This window comes from Microtus ochrogaster, linkage group LG3, assembly GCF_000317375.1.
Source record: "Microtus ochrogaster isolate Prairie Vole_2 linkage group LG3, MicOch1.0, whole genome shotgun sequence".
Lineage (NCBI taxonomy): Eukaryota > Metazoa > Chordata > Mammalia > Rodentia > Cricetidae > Microtus > Microtus ochrogaster.
Genome location: NC_022029.1, coordinates 11,439,910 through 11,457,025, shown reverse-complemented (window position 1 = coordinate 11,457,025; position 17,116 = coordinate 11,439,910). Strand labels below are relative to the sequence as shown.

General features: G+C 36.8%; 1 protein-coding gene across 1 annotated transcript in view; it reads left to right on the top strand.

The window, feature by feature from the left end:
- Positions 1-17,116, top strand: part of Ccser1 (coiled-coil serine rich protein 1) — a 949,444-nt gene that overhangs the window by 577,739 nt on the left and 354,589 nt on the right. The window contains exon 9 of the mRNA XM_013351266.2: positions 6,696-6,740. Coding sequence (XP_013206720.2) covers positions 6,696-6,740 — 45 coding nt within the window. The remainder of the gene's footprint in view (positions 1-6,695; positions 6,741-17,116) is intronic.

Below are 17,116 nucleotides of genomic sequence, written 5' to 3'. Positions count from 1 at the left end.
GGTCCTTGGACTTCCCACAGGTCAGGGAACCCTGATTGCTTTGCGAGCTGAGGAGGGGGAGGGACTTGATCGGGGGAGGGGAAGGGAAATGGGAGGCAGTGACGGGGAGGAGGCGGAAATCCTCAATAAATAAATAAATTAAAAAAAAAAACAAAAAAAAACAATGGAGGCTTTTCAGTGATTCCAAGGTGGGGGTGGGAAGACAATTTTTAGATAGCATTATGGGTAAGAAGTAAACTGTACCACTTTGATGTGTGTATCAGGTGCTAAAAAATACCAACACGCATTCGGAGGTAGTCAGTTAGCAGCAGTGAGGGGAGAATGGATCACAAAGCAACCTCAGTGCTTAGCAGAGGCGCCCAGGGAAGATGCCGCAGGGTCATAGAGCTGCCAAAGCTGCCAGTCGGCCCGGGAGGAAGACTGCTCTAGCGATGAGCCATCTCAGCACAGGGTGACGGTGTGGGTTTCTCTCCTAAGTGGGAAGGCCACCCAGGCTTCCACTGGGCTACTGGCTTCTTTCTAGGAGACCACTGACCCAATCAATGTTTTTCATATTGTCTTTAGATAACTTTTCTTCAATTTTTTATTTATTTATTTATTTATTTATTTATTTATTTATTTATTTATTATGTATACAATATTCTGTATGTGTGTATGTCTGCAGGCCAGAAGAGGGCACTAGACCTCATTACAGATGGTTGTGAGCCACCATATGGTTGCTGGGAATTGAAGTCAAGACCTTTGGAAGAGCAGGCAACGCTCTTAACCACTGAGCCATCTCTCCAGCCCCTTAGATAACTTTTGAATCAGGTGATGAGCTGTTTAAACATTTAAGCACATACTTTTGAAATTTTTCTAAGACTTACATTCTCAACATTATATAAGGAAAAGATCACTAAATTGACTGCAAGAAAGCATTTTAACTATGCTTTTTATATTAAAGAAAGACTAGAGATTAGATATGAGTAATTTCTTGAGTTTTTTGTTGGGGTAAGCAACCACAAGATATGTTCTGAATTCCTAAGTTAATTCAACAAACACATGATAATTCATGTATCTCAGTACTGACACCTAGAAAATAAATATCAAATAAGGATTAAATTATAAACTTTCTTGTGAGTGTAAAGTTTTTCCCAGAAAAGTAATTTATAATTAACTCTAAATGCAAAGCCTACTAGTGAATCAATAGGGAAAAATACTGACATCCAAAGTTCCAAAGGCTCGACTTCAGAGAATCACCAAGATGGACAGCTAAGGTATTAGGTCTTGTTGGAATTATCTAATCCCTTAAGTACTTCCATCAGCTTCACTGACAAGCCATGGTGCTCAGAATTAGCTATAGGAAGACTCTTAGGGAAACCCATGGATCCAACCTAAACTGAAGTAAATGTGACATCTTTGAACTTTCTTGATAGGCAAAGCAAGACAGAGGGTTAATTACTGCCACCATCCTTCAAGAATGCACCCTTTTACGCAGATACCAAATCTCTATTGAAGAAGGGTTTCACTAAGATGGGAGGAGGCAGGCATTGAACACCTCTGATTCTTCTGGGCCATGCACCACAGTTGAGAAGTGAGATGAACAATATGAATGTACAAAGCAGTGTGGCTTTTATTCTAAAAATGATAGTTCAAAAAGAGAATAGATTGATAAGGAAAATGTACATTTACATAAGGGAGTACTACACCGGAGAAAAAAGTAATGACATCTTCAATTTTGCAGGCAAATGAATGAAGCTAGAAAACATAATTTTGAGTGAGGTAACCCAGACCCAGAAAGATAATTATCATATGTACTCACTCATAAGTGTTTTTTTAATTATTGAAAAAATTTCTGCCTCCTCCCCTCTCTCATTTCTCTCCCCCTCCCCCCACTCTTCTCCCCTTCCCCCACTTTTTAAACATACAACAAAGAAAACCAGCCCACAAATCACAATCCTAGAGAACATAGAAAACAATGAGGCCGCGAAGAGAGACATTTATGGATCTAATCTACATGAGTAGTAGAAAAAGACAAGATTTCCTGAGTAAATTGGGAGCATGGGGGGCTTTAGGAGAGGGCTGAAGGGGAGGGGAGAGGCACGGAGGGGAGTAGAGAAAATGTGGAGCTCAATAAAAATAAATAAAAGAAGAAAAGAGAAAAGATTTAGTAAAAGGTCATTTTGTTTTACCTTCTACAAATTGATTGTAAGAATAGAATTAATCAAGCTGGAACACTAGGTCAGTAAACTGTTATACAGAAAATACACAAAAAATGGTTATTTTAAAAGCTGTAGTGGAGTTACTCCTTCATTTGTACAATGCCAAGAGCAGTGGGATCTCAAACTAGAAAAAAAGCTTAATATACACTGTAGATAGTTGCTTGCTGGGCATGGTGCTGTGTTTCATGTAGATTATCTCAATTAAGCCTAAAATTCCAAATTTCAAAGCAGCAAAAATTGGAATATGTGGTCCAGGAATGCTCCCAAAGTCCACAGAGCTTTTCAGGCAAAATCGATGATAGATATATTAGCAAATTTTTGTTGGACAAAGATAATTATGAATCTGAACCCCAATGCCCTGAATTCAAATTCTGAAGTTGCCACTTAACATAAATCAAGTTCCTGGCTGCAAGTTTCTTTCTCTGGCAAATGAGGCTATTGAACCCCAAGCTATTTACAGTGTCTCTGTCTCTCTCTGTGCCTTGTCACTGAGGCCAAATGTTAAAAAGTCACACAGGCATTATAAACTTTTAAATAACAAATTTTTACTTCATTCAGTTAAATCATAACTTTGTAGGTCTAAAAAAATTGTCACACAGTAATATCTTCACTACTAGGAATAAAATGTGTATTCCACACAAGCATGCTGTCTATTTCTATATCAGAAAAATACCCTAACAAATCACAGATTGTGGATAGTATGTTGGGGTTTGGCAGAGCTGGTAAAATCTGTATTAGCATGATAGCAATTGCAAGAGGATTCTGACCATAAAAAAGAGATGGTGTCTCACAGACCCAGTTTTCTGATGCAGCTGACATCACACACATACCCAGCTATCCCACCCACCCACCCACCCAATCAACCTCATACCCACACAGTTGCAGGAGTGCAGACACAAACATCTGAGTACAGGGGAGATATGGGTAAGAAGTCCTATTTTTTTCAGTTAATAGCTTTTTCTACTTATGCCTTGCTAAACCACCTAAATTTAGCATACTGCAGAACATTTGCTTCAGGGTAATTCTTCTCTCTACCTACAATTTATAACATTTTGGTTTGGTCTTGGGTGATTAATTTTGATCAATGCAAAGAGTTTATACTCTCTAGTGAGAAAATGCATAGGGTGTGGGAAATATGTTTCCCTTGTCACATTCCCCAGAGGATTTAAAAATATAATTTACTTTAGACACACTAGATAGATATTATATCTATAATCTTGAAGAATATTGAAACATATTTCAAATCAATTAAAATTCTCTGTTTATATTAGTTTTAAGGTACTATGCACACAAATTTGAATATATACCCATGAATAATTTGACTACTGATGTTTTTATTTGTTTTTCTGAAAGCCAAACTGTCTTAGAGAATAAAGTGAAAATATATTAATTTTCTTCTGAATGAATTCATTGTGCTTCCGTGTAAATAATAAAACTCACAAGGAATGCAAAGTTTTCTCTTGTGTGGTAGGTAAATGGCAAGGAAGGAGATTGAATATCCTAGACATGAAATCACCTCTTGTCTTAAATGTCACTTCTAAGCTAATTGAAGGTGACGTGAATGACTGGTGTTGATAGTAGAGTCTTTGATTGAGATTCTCAAGATATATGATCTAGCATTACCCCTGGAGCAGAACAACTGCAAGGAAACTGGTTGCTAGAGCATCATAAGCGCTGGTGTTACCAGCACACTTGATACCCAGAGTTCCTGTCAGCTAGGGCCCTTTAACATCTATGATCTCCTGAATATCAAGTGGAAAGTGCGGGGCTAAATTTTAGGAATAACAGAAATTAACACTGAAAGCTAATTAGGTTCTTAACTTTACTTTCATCATCCCACAGAGAAATTAGTCTGAACCATGAGAAGTTAAAAGTGTGCAAGAGGTACTTCTAGCTCTATGGAGAGAGAATATAGGAAAATATAGCAATTATAAAATTCACAGTATTTGTCAAACAATATGAATTACTGGAGAAAAGAAAACGGATAAGTGAGATTTATAAGCAGTTGTAAAATTCAGTCCATAGAAAGAGAGCTCGAAAAGAAAAATGGCAAAACAATCAAGTAATTATTTTTAAAATTTGGGAAGGTCTTCAATACGATTCCATTGGTCAACATTTCTGTTTTTATGGCAATACCAAGCTGTTTTGATTACTGTAGCTCTGTAATAGAGCTTAATGTCAGGGATGTTAATGCCTCCAGAAGTTCCTTTGTTGTATAGGATTATTTTGGCTATCCTGGGTTCTTTGTTGGTCCATATGAAGTTGATTATTGTTCTTTCAAGATCTGTGAAGAATTGTGTTGGGATTTTGATGGGGATTGCATTGCCTATCGATTGCCTTTGGTAGGATTGCCATTTTTATTCTGTTAATCCTTCCTATATAAGAGCATAGGAGATCTTTTCATTTTCTGGTGTCTTCTTCAATTTCTTTCTTCAAAGACTTAAAATTTTTGTCAAATGGGTCATTCAACTTCCTTGGTTAGTGTTACTCCAAGATATTTTTATGTTGTTTGTGGCTACTGACAAGATGATGTTTCTCTGATTTCCCTCTAAGCTTCTTTATCTTTTGTGTATAGGACGGTTACTGATTTTTTAGAGTTGATCTTGTATCCTGCCACATCACTGAAGGTATTTATCAGCTTAGGAGTTCTATAGTAGAGTTTTGGGGGTCACTTATATACACTATCATATCATCTGCAAATAACAACAGTTTGACTTTTTCATTTCCAGTTTGAATCCCCTTGATCTCATTATGTTGTCTTATTGCTATTATTAAAACTTCAAGAACTATGTTGAAGAGATATAGAGAGAGTGGACAGCCTTGTCTTGTTCCTGATTTTAGTGGAATCGCTTTGAGTTTCGCTTCATTTAATTTGATGTTAGCTGTTGGCTTGTTGCATATGCTTTTATTATATTTAGATATGATCCTTATATCCCTAATTTCTTTAAGACCTTTATTATGAAGGGGTGTTGGATTTTGTCAAATACTTTTTCAGCATCTAATGAAATAATGGCATGTACTCACTCATAAGTGCATATTAGCCATAAACAAAGGACTTCAGCCTATAGTTCATGATTCTAGAGAAGCTAAGTAATAAAGTGAACCCAAAGAAAAAAATATATAGATCCACCTGGGAATCAAAAACAGACAAGATCACCTGAAAAAATTGGGAGCATGGGGGAAGGGGGTAAAAGGAATGGGAGAAGGGGTGGTTGAGGAGAACTTGAGGGAATGGGATAGTCAAGATGGAGAAAGTACAGATATAAGTGCAAGGAAAGAGATATCTTTTGATTGAGGGAGCCATTATGGGGTTAGCAAGAAACCTGGCTCCAGATAAATGCCCAGAAATCCACAAGGAAGACCCCAGCTAAAACCCTAAGCAATAGAGGAGAGGCTGTCTGAATTGGACTTGCTCTATAGTCAGACTGATGTTTATCTTAAATATCACCATAGAACTTTTTTCCAACAGATGGAAACAGAGGCAGAGAACCACATTGGAGCATTGGACTGAGCTCCCAATGTCCATCCAGGTGACAAGTGGAAGGAGTGAGAATATGAGCAAGGAGGGGTTTACTCACTGAAACAAGTTTGCCTGAGCTAATGGGAGCTCACTAACTCCAACTGGACTGGGAGTAAAGCAGCATGGGAACAATCAGGTTGAATGTAGTTGACAATTGGGGCAGACTGATGAGCCACTTGCAGTGGCACTGGAATTTGTCTCTACTGCATGTACTGGCTCTTTGGAATCCTGTTCTCTTTGGATGTATACCTTGCTCAACCCTGGACTTGCCACAGGCCAGGATGCCTAGTCCTCTATTAGGAATGGAGGGAGGAATAGTGGGGGAGGATATGTGGAGGGAATGGGAGGAGGGGAGGGAGTGAAAATTTGAATCGGTGTTTTTTTAAAGTAATAAAATAATAATTTTAAAAAATTAGTGAAGTGATGGAGGAAGGGAAAGAACTCATGGTAATATCAATTGTATATAAAAATATAAAATAAATCTATTTACACACTGCTAAAGTTTAGATAATATAGGAAATGAGGCCAATAAACTTACAGATATCACCACAGAAAGTATGCAAAATGAGGAATCAAGGGGGGAAACTATTTGACAAAATAAGGTGTTAGTGGCAAGTGGGACAAAAAACGGTTAAATTAAACCCTGAAAAAGGTATTCAGAAGGATAAAGAACAGAAAGATTGTTTGAAGAAAAGTAAGAGACATATTATATTACACTCTCTCCCTTTAAGAGAGCATGTCTGCGGACAAGAAGCTGCATCTTAAGGCCAGTACCCCAAAGAAACTGGCATAAAGAATTTCCACAATAGTGTGTATTAAGGACTTGCATTTTCTTGTTCTACTGTAGAAATCAGTTATAAGTGGAACTTCTTTATCAACATTAAATCCTGAGTAATTTTACTTACTATAGTGTTTTTATGATCATTAGTTTTTTTTCTTGTATAATTATGTATTATATATACTTTTTCTTTCAGGGTTTAAGCTTGAAACGACTGGAGGCAATACAAGGCGGGAGAGAGGTAAGAAAGTATAAAGGGAAGAGGAGAGGGAAGAGGAGAACATGGGTATGGTGGAGCAGTGATGGTGACTAACGACATTGATGTTGTGAATATATGCATGTATATTTGTGAATATATGGGTAAACTCTATCTATATCCATGTATGTAGTTACATTGCTCATATGTTTCCATACATTCTTAGAAAAGAGGGTTTTGCACATATTTAAGTACATATAGTATTTGTGCTTACTCCTCTGGAGTGGAAGAAAATACTGTTCATCTGGGGTAAGAAATGCATCCGTTACACTGAATTTCTGCAGCAAACGCTCAGAGGGCTCAAGCAAACCTTTTAGGCAAAGTTTGCAATGCAAGTTTTACAATGTCTATTAGGAATTCACAGAATTTATAATACATGCCAGGAAGTGTTCACAGAGGGTGTACAGTTGTTCTGGTCACATTAGAGTCCTTAGGTTTTCTTTTAGAGATACTGTCTTTTCAAATGCCTTATCAACCATGAGAACTCACAACAGTAGTGACATGACATTATATTAGGAATGCCTTCTTTGGAGAGATTTATTGCTATTATCTGTGACATTTATATATCAAATTATTGGCAAAAAGTGGAGGTGGTTTTCTCCTATAAATAAAAAATTAAGTCTTCTTCCTCCTGTCACTTGTGACTTCTTTTCTACAAATGTTTTTCGTCCTTAATGAGTGACATTGGCCCCTTCTCTCACTGTTCTAACTTATACTTGGGTGTTTTCAGTATCTGGCAATTTGGTTCTCTTGATACTAGTAATTTAGAGCCCCTTTCTCTTTGTCTTCTGCTTTCCATCCAGACAATTTTTTTTCTCTTCGTGGCTCACATCAGAAAAATAACTGGAGATAAAGAAATATATATATATATATATATATAAGTTCTTTAGGTGTTTATCATGAGTAAGAGAGCAAGATGCCAGACAAAATAGGACTGATGTATAATCAAACATAGAGAAAAGTGAGGCAGCATACACAGATCTGCAGAGATTCGACTCCAGCAAAGCAAAAATTTCACTACAAATAGAGGCTGAAATATCAGACCCCTGAACTACAAGTTAGTTGTAGTTGATCACTGTTGGGATAGGGAAAACAGCTTTGTCTGCTGAGTGTCACTGGGTATATCAACCATACTCCTGGTCAAGCACCCAACAGTAGTTGGCCAACACAAACAATAATTCATATATTTTGGAGGGTCATTTTATTTCAGTTTGTTTTGTTTTGTCATCTTTTGTCTTTTTTTGTTGTTGTTCACTTTGATTTTTCTTTTTTGAGAAAGAAAGACAGGGACAGAAAACTTGAACTTCAGTGTGTAGAGTTGCAGAAGGGATCCAGAAAAATTTGGGCAAGGGAATCCATAACCAAATTTAATTTTGTGAAAAATAAACAAATAATAATATTGATTCATAAGCATGATGGCCTCTCATTTCTTTTTAGTAATTTTGTGTTCTAAAGGAGAAAAACAAAAGTACTTTACAGTTTATTAAACCATAATCAAATTCATACCATAAACCAGGTAAATCTTTCTGGCAATCCAATAGTGCTGAACCATTAAAAGCATTCTAATTAATAAAAGAAGGCATAAGGACTGGAGAGGCACATAAGTAGTTAATAACACTTACTGCTTTCTAGAAGATCAAAATTCAGTTGCTATCATCAGCACAGCAGCTCACAACCCTCCTTATCCCAGGAGATCTGTCTCCTTCTTTTCTTCACAGGCACTTCATGCATGTGATGCCAAGACATCATACAGATTAAAACCCATACACAGAAAATGAATAATTTAAAAAAATTAAAGGAAGAATAATCATTCTGGCTTTTATACGTTAAGTAACAATATACAATTAATCAATAAATGAATTTAAAATAAAGCTTAAAATCGGTGATAATATCAAAGACTCTCTTTATCTGTGAAACTAATAAAAAGCCAATAATCAGACACTTAAAACTGAACACAAGTGAACTGTAAAAATGGCTTAGCAGGTCCTTGAGGTTCTTGACTTCTCTTCCAGGATAACAGAGTGGGTAGATGGTTCCTGAGGAAGACCTCATGGTGCAGCTCCTGCCTTTTCTCAGAAGTGCTAAATGTAATGATCCACAAAGCACACTGATTGCCTCCTAAGTCACACTCCACACTAAACAACGCTGCAGCGGTTCATCCACCCTGCTTCGATGCCCTCAGGGACATACAATGTGCAGAAGGAAACATGAATTTCCTTCATCCATAGTGTAATAGTACTGCGCCTTGGTAAACACAATGCATTTCATCCAGAAATATTACCTTTTAAAATTATTACCACTTTTACATCACAGTTATTTGACCCTCACCCAAGAGTTCTCATTAAAATTTGTTTCTTCTAATTTTCTCATTGAATTCAATACTGTTTTTATTATAAAGACAATTCTATGTAAGAATAGTCCAGTGGTATTCTTTAAATTAAAATATATTTTATTAAAAGTATCTTATGGCTTATGAGAAGATCTAATGATGTGTATATAGTGTACATACTATATACATATTTTGCTTATGCATATATTTATGAAAGAGTGTCCTTAAATTGACATCTCTAATAAATGAAGGATAAGATTTGATCATTAAATCAAGGCTAGCTCAGTAATGTCTTCTCCACTTTCCCCATTATTTACTCTGCACATGGAAAACAAACATGGGCAATTAAAGTTCAAAACAACTACTTTATTTCCAGTTGAGGTTTCACTGGATAATTTGAAGTACTTAATTTAATCTAATCACTTATGTTAGTTATACACATGACTTTGAAAGCTGATCTGTCTTATGATAATTCACTTCTGGAAGACTGAAGATAATTAGGTAAAGTGTGTGGTGGAAACCATTTTATCAGATCTCAGCGCTTGCCCATCTGCAAACAGAAATACAAGTATGATTTCTCTAGATCAGGAGAAGTGACAAGACTCTCCCTGATTCCTGCTGACTATTCTTCTATGTGTACACATTACAATGAAGAGCAGTGTGCCTCTGAACAGTTAAATTTTAATATACGTATTTTCAAAGCCATCCAAATAGTCTCTTAGAATTTATCACTGTGAGCCTATCATGACTGATTAAGATTTAACGACAATGATGCTGCTAAAGATGACTTACTTTGACTTAGTTCAAATGACAGACATTCCCAATAGGTGTTGATGGATGTAATACTAAGAACCTATTGCCAAATATTTATAAGAAGGTTTAAGAAATGTCACTGAAAGTGTTCTATTTACTTCTTGTGGTAATGGCAACAGATTGAACATGCACAGGAAATTGAAGCAGGCGGCAATGTGCTATTTAGGTAACTGGTAAATCCTGTTACAAAGCTGATAGGCAGGCAGGAATGCCAGATTTGTATACTATCGTTCATGCAAAAACCATTTCTTACATCACAGGGGATAAAAGATATTTTCTTCTGGAGCAAAAAATGAATGCCCATGGCCCAGAAATAGACGTTTAGGTTGCCCTATTTCCATGTTCCAACATGGATTCAGTTTCCAGAAGCTTTTATAGTAAAAGAATGAAGTAATAAATCAAGATGTTTTTAAATAAATTGGTAAAAAGACTAAGTGGATAGTTCCCACACAGCACAGAAATCTCATCTATAGCTCTCAAATGTTATCTTAGTCTTTTGCTTGGTGAATAACTAGGGTTTTATTTCTTTTTCTTTTTTTTTCTTTAAGCAAATACATTCTAAGACTTTTTATTTGTCTTCGGAAACTTAGGTCAATATCCTCAGGGATGGGAGAAAAGAAGGGCTCTTTAGTGGGTTGAAGACAGCTCAAGTTAACTATAATTAGGCTTTGGACTGCCAACATCCTATTCTCTCCCCAGACACTGAAGTTTTAATCAGTCAGTTGGTTTTTGTTGAAACTCCTTCATTTCAGGAACACCCACTCACACCACTTCTTGTACTAATTACACACTAAAAACCAATGATGCTTATGGAGGATCTGGACATGACTAGTACCCTGGGTACGTGCATGTTGTAAGATATGCACTAACAATGATAACTGGTGAATTATAATCAGTGTATCAGTATCTTTGCACGTCTCCTGCATGTACTCAGAAAAAAAATGATCTTTCTTTCTTTTTTTAAATTTATTTTATTTTCAAAAAAAACTATCTTTTCTCATTTTACATACCAATCCTAGTACCCCCTCCCTCTTCTCCTCCTGCTACCTCCACCCCCTCCCCTCATCCCACATTCCTATAACCCATCCACTCCTCAGAGAGGGTAAGGCTTACCATGAGGAGTCAGCAAAACCTAGCACATTGCTTTGAGACTGGACCAAGGACCTTACCACTATATCTAGGCAGAGGAAGGTATCTCTCCAAAGAGAATAGATTCCAAAAAGCCAGTACAAGCAGTAGGGATAAATCCTGGTTTCACTGCCAATCTGTCTCAGCCATACAACTGTCACCCACATTCAGAGGACCTAGTTTTGTCCTGTGCTGGTTCTTTCATGGTCAGTCCGGAGTTGGTGAGCTCCCATTATCTCAGGCAAGCTGTTTCAGTGGGTATTCCCCTCACAGTCTTGACATCTTTGCTCACATTCTCCCACTTTTCAAGTGGAATTTGGGAGCTCAGCTCAATGCTCTGCTGTGGCTCTCTGCATCTACTTCCATCAGTTGCTGGATAAAGGTTCTATGATGACACTGACCAGGAAAGCTTAATCTTTCTATCACTAAATGGTTTTGAGAATACTGTATGAGATGTCGCCATGAAACAGCTACGTTTTCATGACTATGAACTGGGTTCCTTCATTCAGTAGACTCTATAGTTCATAAAAGTCTCAGTGAGGCTTCACAGAATAAAAATAGAGATGAATTAGTACTTCTTTCAAAGAACTTATTTTCACTTGTAACTATTTTAGTAGAAAATCACACAAATTTAAGTATCATCTATTATCAGGGATTTTTTTGCAGGGATATTGTATTTCACTGCCATTTTAAACAGCATTATGTTTTGTAAGTTTGATGTTTTTGTTGACTTTTTGCTTATGTCAGGTATTATTTAATCAGTAATGTCCTCATTAGCATAATAATTTTATTATACCTTGAATGTCTTTGGCATTAGAGTAGCATAGCTTTGTATTATGTAAACCTTGAAAAATAACACATTTCTGCTTGAAATTTAAAACCAGTCTGGCCTGGGATCCAAAAGGAGGAAATTCAGAAAATAAAATAAATTCCATTCTGAATGCTGAAATAATTTGTCTATATGACTTCACGTTGTATTGGGGAAAATCACATAGATTTTTTTCATTTATGTTTAAATGTTAATTATTAAGCAATTAACTTGTTAGCATGTTTTCTTACTGTCATGCCACTGAGAAAATTATTTTAATAGGTCACTTTTTAAATTATTTTTTCCATTTTACTTATCAACTACTGTTCCCCCTCCTCTCTCCTCCCCTGCTCCCACTGCTCCCCATTTTCCCCCACCCCCATCCACTGCTCCTAAAGTTTAAGGCCTCCCATGGGGAGTCAACAAAGCCTGGCATATCAAGTTAAGGCAGGCCCAAGTCCCTCCCACCCTGCATCGAGGCTGAACAAGGTATCCCAACATAGGTAATGGGCTCCAAATAGTCAGTTCATGCACCAGGGATAAATCCTGGTCCCACTGTCAGGGGCCCCCACAAGTAGACCAAGCCACACAACTGTCACTGACATTTAGATGAACTAGTTCAGTCTCATGCTCGCTCCCCATGCGTCCATGAGCTCCCACTACCTTGGATCAGCTGTCACTGTAGTTTTCCCCGTCATGATCTTTCCACTCCCTTGTTCATATAATCCCTCCTCGCTCTGTTTTACTGGACTCCTGGAAATTGATCTGGTGCTTGGCTGTGGATCTCTGCATCTACTTCAGTCAGTTATTAGTTGCTGGTTCTGTGATGACTGATCACTGATTATTGGGCAAGGCCAATTAAGGCCCTGCCTCCACTTTTGCTAGGAATCTTAAATGGGGTCATCCTTGTGGATTTCTGGATGTTTCCCTAGCACCAAGTTTCTCCCTAACCCCAGAATGGTTTGCTCTCTCAAGATATCTCTTTCATTGCTATCCTTCTGCAGTCCTCCCACAACTAGACCATCTGGTTCCCTCATGTTTTCATCCCCTTCCAACCCTCAACCCAACCTCCTCATCCACTGCCACCACCAGCAGTTTAACCAGGAGATTTTATATATTTCCCCTTCCTAGGGTGATCTATATGTGTTTTGCTTAGGGTCCTCTTTATTGCCTAGCTTCTCTGGGACTGTAGATTATAGCCTGATTATCCTTTGCTTTATATGTAAAATCCACTTAAGAATTAATACATACTGTGCTTGTCTCTCTGTGTCCCATTTACCTCACTCAGGATGAATTTTTTTCTAGTTCCATCAATTTGCCTGCAAATTTTATGTTGTCAATTTTTTTTTACCACTGAATAATATTCCGTTGTTCAAGTGTGCTACATTTTTCTACATTTTTGTTATTAATTCTTTGGTTAAGGGGATTTAAATTATTTTTCTGGTTTCAGCTATTATGAATGATGTGGTTATGAATATAGTTGAGCAAATGTCCTTGTAGTATGGTTGAACACCCTTTGGGTATATGCCCAAGAATGGTATGGCTGGGTCTTAAGGGTACATTGATTCCAAATTTTGTGAGAAAACATCATGTTGATTTCCAAAGTGGCTGTACAAATTTGCACTGCCATCAGCAGTGAAGAAGTGTTTCCCCTTACTCCACAGCCTCTCCAGGGTAAGCTGTCATCAGTATTTTTAATGTTATCCATTCTGACAGGTGTAAGATGGTGCCTCAGAGTCATTTTGATTTGCATTCCCCTGATGATTAAGAACGTTGAGCAATTTCTTAAATATCTTTTGGCCATTTGAGATTCTTCTGTTGAGAATTCTCTGTTTAGATCTGTATGTACGCCATTTTAAAAATTGGACTGTTTGGTATTTTGATTTCTAGTTTCTTTCTTTTAAAAAAAATTATTTATTTATTATGTATACAACATTCCTTTCGTGTGTGCCTGCAGGCCAGAAGAGGGTACTAGATCTCATTATAGATGGCTGTGAGCCACCATGTGGTTGCTGGGAATTGAACTCAGGACCTTTGGAAGAGCAGCCAGTGCTTTTAATCACTGAGCCATCTCTCCAGCCCCCATGATTTCTAGTTTCTTGAGTACGTTATATAACTTCGAGTTTAGCCCTCTGTCAGATGTGGTTTGGTGAAGATCTTTTCTCTAGGCTGCCATTTTGTCTTATTTACAATGTCTTTTGCCTTAGAGAAGCATCTCAGTTTTAGGACATCCCATTATTTGTTGCTCCCAGTATCTGTGCTTCTGGTGCTATATTTAGGAAGTGGTTTCCTATGCCAATGCACTCAAAGCTACTTCCCACTTTCTCTTCTATCAGGTTCAGTGCAACTAGATATATGTTGAGGTCTTTGATCTACTTAGAGTTGAGTTTTGTGCATGATGATAGGTATGGATCTGTTTGCAAAACCGTACAATGTTAAAAAGAAAGCATCTTCAACAAATGGTGCTGGCATAACTGGATGATGACATGTAGAAGAATGCACATAGATCCATACCTAACCATATACAAGAAAACTCTGATTTCTAAAAATAGAAAAAAAATGAAGAAAAATGTACTGCTCTTAGAAACAATTGTCAGCAAAAGTGTCAATGTGACAAGGTCTTAAGGATCTAATATTATATGTATTTTTCCTATCTAAAAAATTAAAGCTTTTTTAGTTCCCTGAGAATTTCATATAATATGCTTTGATGCTATCCACCCCTTCTCCAACTGTTCCATGATTCACCTTCACTTCTGTATCCACCAATTTTTTTCCTTCAAGGTTTTTTTCCCCTACATTAAGATAAATTTCTCCCTCCCAAATATTTCTGGAGATATGCCCTTTCATTGGAAAGTGGTCAACTTGCCAGGAAAATCCAAGTCTCCTCTTCCTTGCAGGAAGCAGTTATGAATAACTTCATGACTAGACTTGGGCTGTATGTCCAACTCCCCTCTCCACCCTAGGATTTGGTTGGGATGTTCTTGCACTGGTTTTGTGCTTCTTGTTGCCCCACCCACTGTGTGTTTTAATGAAAAGCTAAACTGTTGTGTCCAGAAGGCCACAACTTCTGAGTCCTTTTTTTTTTTTTTTTTTTTTTTGGTTTTTTGAGACAGGGTTTCTCTGTAGCGTTGGAGCCTGTCCTGGAACTAGCTCTTGTAGACCAAGCTGGCCTTGAACTCACAGAGATCCACCTGCCTCTGCCTCATGAGTGCTGAACTTCTGAGTCTTACGCACTTTCCTCTCCCTTTTTCTGAATGACCTCTGAGTTTGGATATAATTTTTTTTGTTTTTTCTTAAGACAACATTTTTGTATCATTTTGTAATTACTTATATACATCTTATTTAATTGCTCTATGTGTTAAACAGAAAATGCACTGCAAGAGAAACCTTAAGATTAGCATTTATCTTTATATGTTAAATCTAGTTTGTTTTATTAACATGATAGAAAAAAGGAAAAATGGCTTATTTATTTAAAGAGCTAAGCAATTGAAGCAAACAAAACAATGAGATTTAGGGGGTAATAATATTACTCAATAATGTGTGCCAGGTCTTTTGTCTTCAGTAATGTGAATTTGCTTACATTTAAATTTTTTCCTTATTATGAAATGTTCAAAATATAGTAAATTTTCAATTCTTACTCAACTTTATATTTTTTAAATTGTACTTATTTATTTAGGAAGTATGTATGCACATATGTATTGGACTGTATGTACTATGGTACATGTTTGAGTAAAGCCTATGGAATTTGTTTCTCTTTTTCTACCATGTGGATGACAGGAATAAAATAACTTTGAATATCAAGAATTATTTCCTGCTAATCCATCTTGACCTGATCCTGAGTCTTCTGGGAGAGCACTAGGTATTTTTAACTGCTGAGTTATCTCTATAGCCCATATCCTTCTTTAAGAACAAGCAAAAAAAGTAAACAACAACAAAAAAAAATGCAAAATTTCTTTTAGTGGTTCATCATGCTTAGATTGGCAGTAAGATTTGCTTGATTTTTGATATAGATTTGATTAGTATTTGATAAAATGTAAGATACCCTTATTTTTCTCCAAACAAGAGCTAGTTCCAGGACAGGCTCCAAAACCACAGAGAAACCCTGTCTCGAAAAAAAAAAAAAAAACAAAAAACAAACAAACAAAAAAAAGAACTGAAAGTTGATAAAAAAACTAGAGGTAATTATTCTTATTAATTAATATTTTATTTAAATTGGTGCCATCCAAAGAACATGGTTGATTGATTTTCTGTGTGTCTGCAAATAGTTTCTTGGTTAGGGGTTGGATTGTGTGTACCCTTTCATTTTCAGTGATGGGACTTTGTGTTACTTTAGTCTGTGTAGATTTTCTGCATGCTGCCTCACTCTTCCGTGAGTTTTTCTGTGAATCAGTGTCTAGAAGATGCTGTTTCCTTAGAGTCATCCACTCCCTCTGATCTTATACTGTTTTCATTTCCTCCTTCTGCATAAATTTGTACGCTTCAAGGGGAGGAGTTTAATGAAGACATGACATATAGGGCTAGTTCTCCAAAGTCATTTATTCAATGCACATTGTCTAGTTGTGAATTTATGTGTTAATTTTCATCTCATTCAAGAAAAGGATTTTATGATGAGGGTTGAGTGAGTCACTGATCTATAAGTACAGCAATATGTCATTAGTAGTCATTACATTGCTGTATTCTTTCAGAATAAGAATAGCGAGATGCTTCCTTCTAGACCTACATATTTATAGTTTTACTTCTTTAGCATTACTAAATATAGGTTCCATATCATTGAGTATGCCTTACTTCTAATAAAAACTGATTTATTCTACCACAATTTTGCCACTTTTGGACCAAAATATTGTTGTGATATATTTGATTACACTGTGTAAAGATGTATCACTGTGATTGGTTTAATAAAAAGCTAAATGGCCAGTAGCTAGGTAGGTAGAATATATGGGGCTTCCGGGCAAAGAGAGGAACTGAGGATAAATCTAGTCATGCTGAGGAGTTGCCAGGAGACACAAAACAAATCAGAGAAATGGAATGAAAGGAAGGTAAAATGCCACATGATAGAACATAGATTTAAAAACAATGATTAAGATATAAGAGCTAGTTGAGAACAAGTCTAAGCTCTAATCCTAGCTGTCAAAATTCTATCAGGAACTCACCAAGGCCAGCTGGCCCGGGTCTGAAAAAGCATGGGATAAAACCGGACTCACTGAACATAGCAGACAATGAGGACTACTGAGAACTCAAGAACAATGGCAATGGGTTTTTGATCCTACTGCACGTACTGGCTTT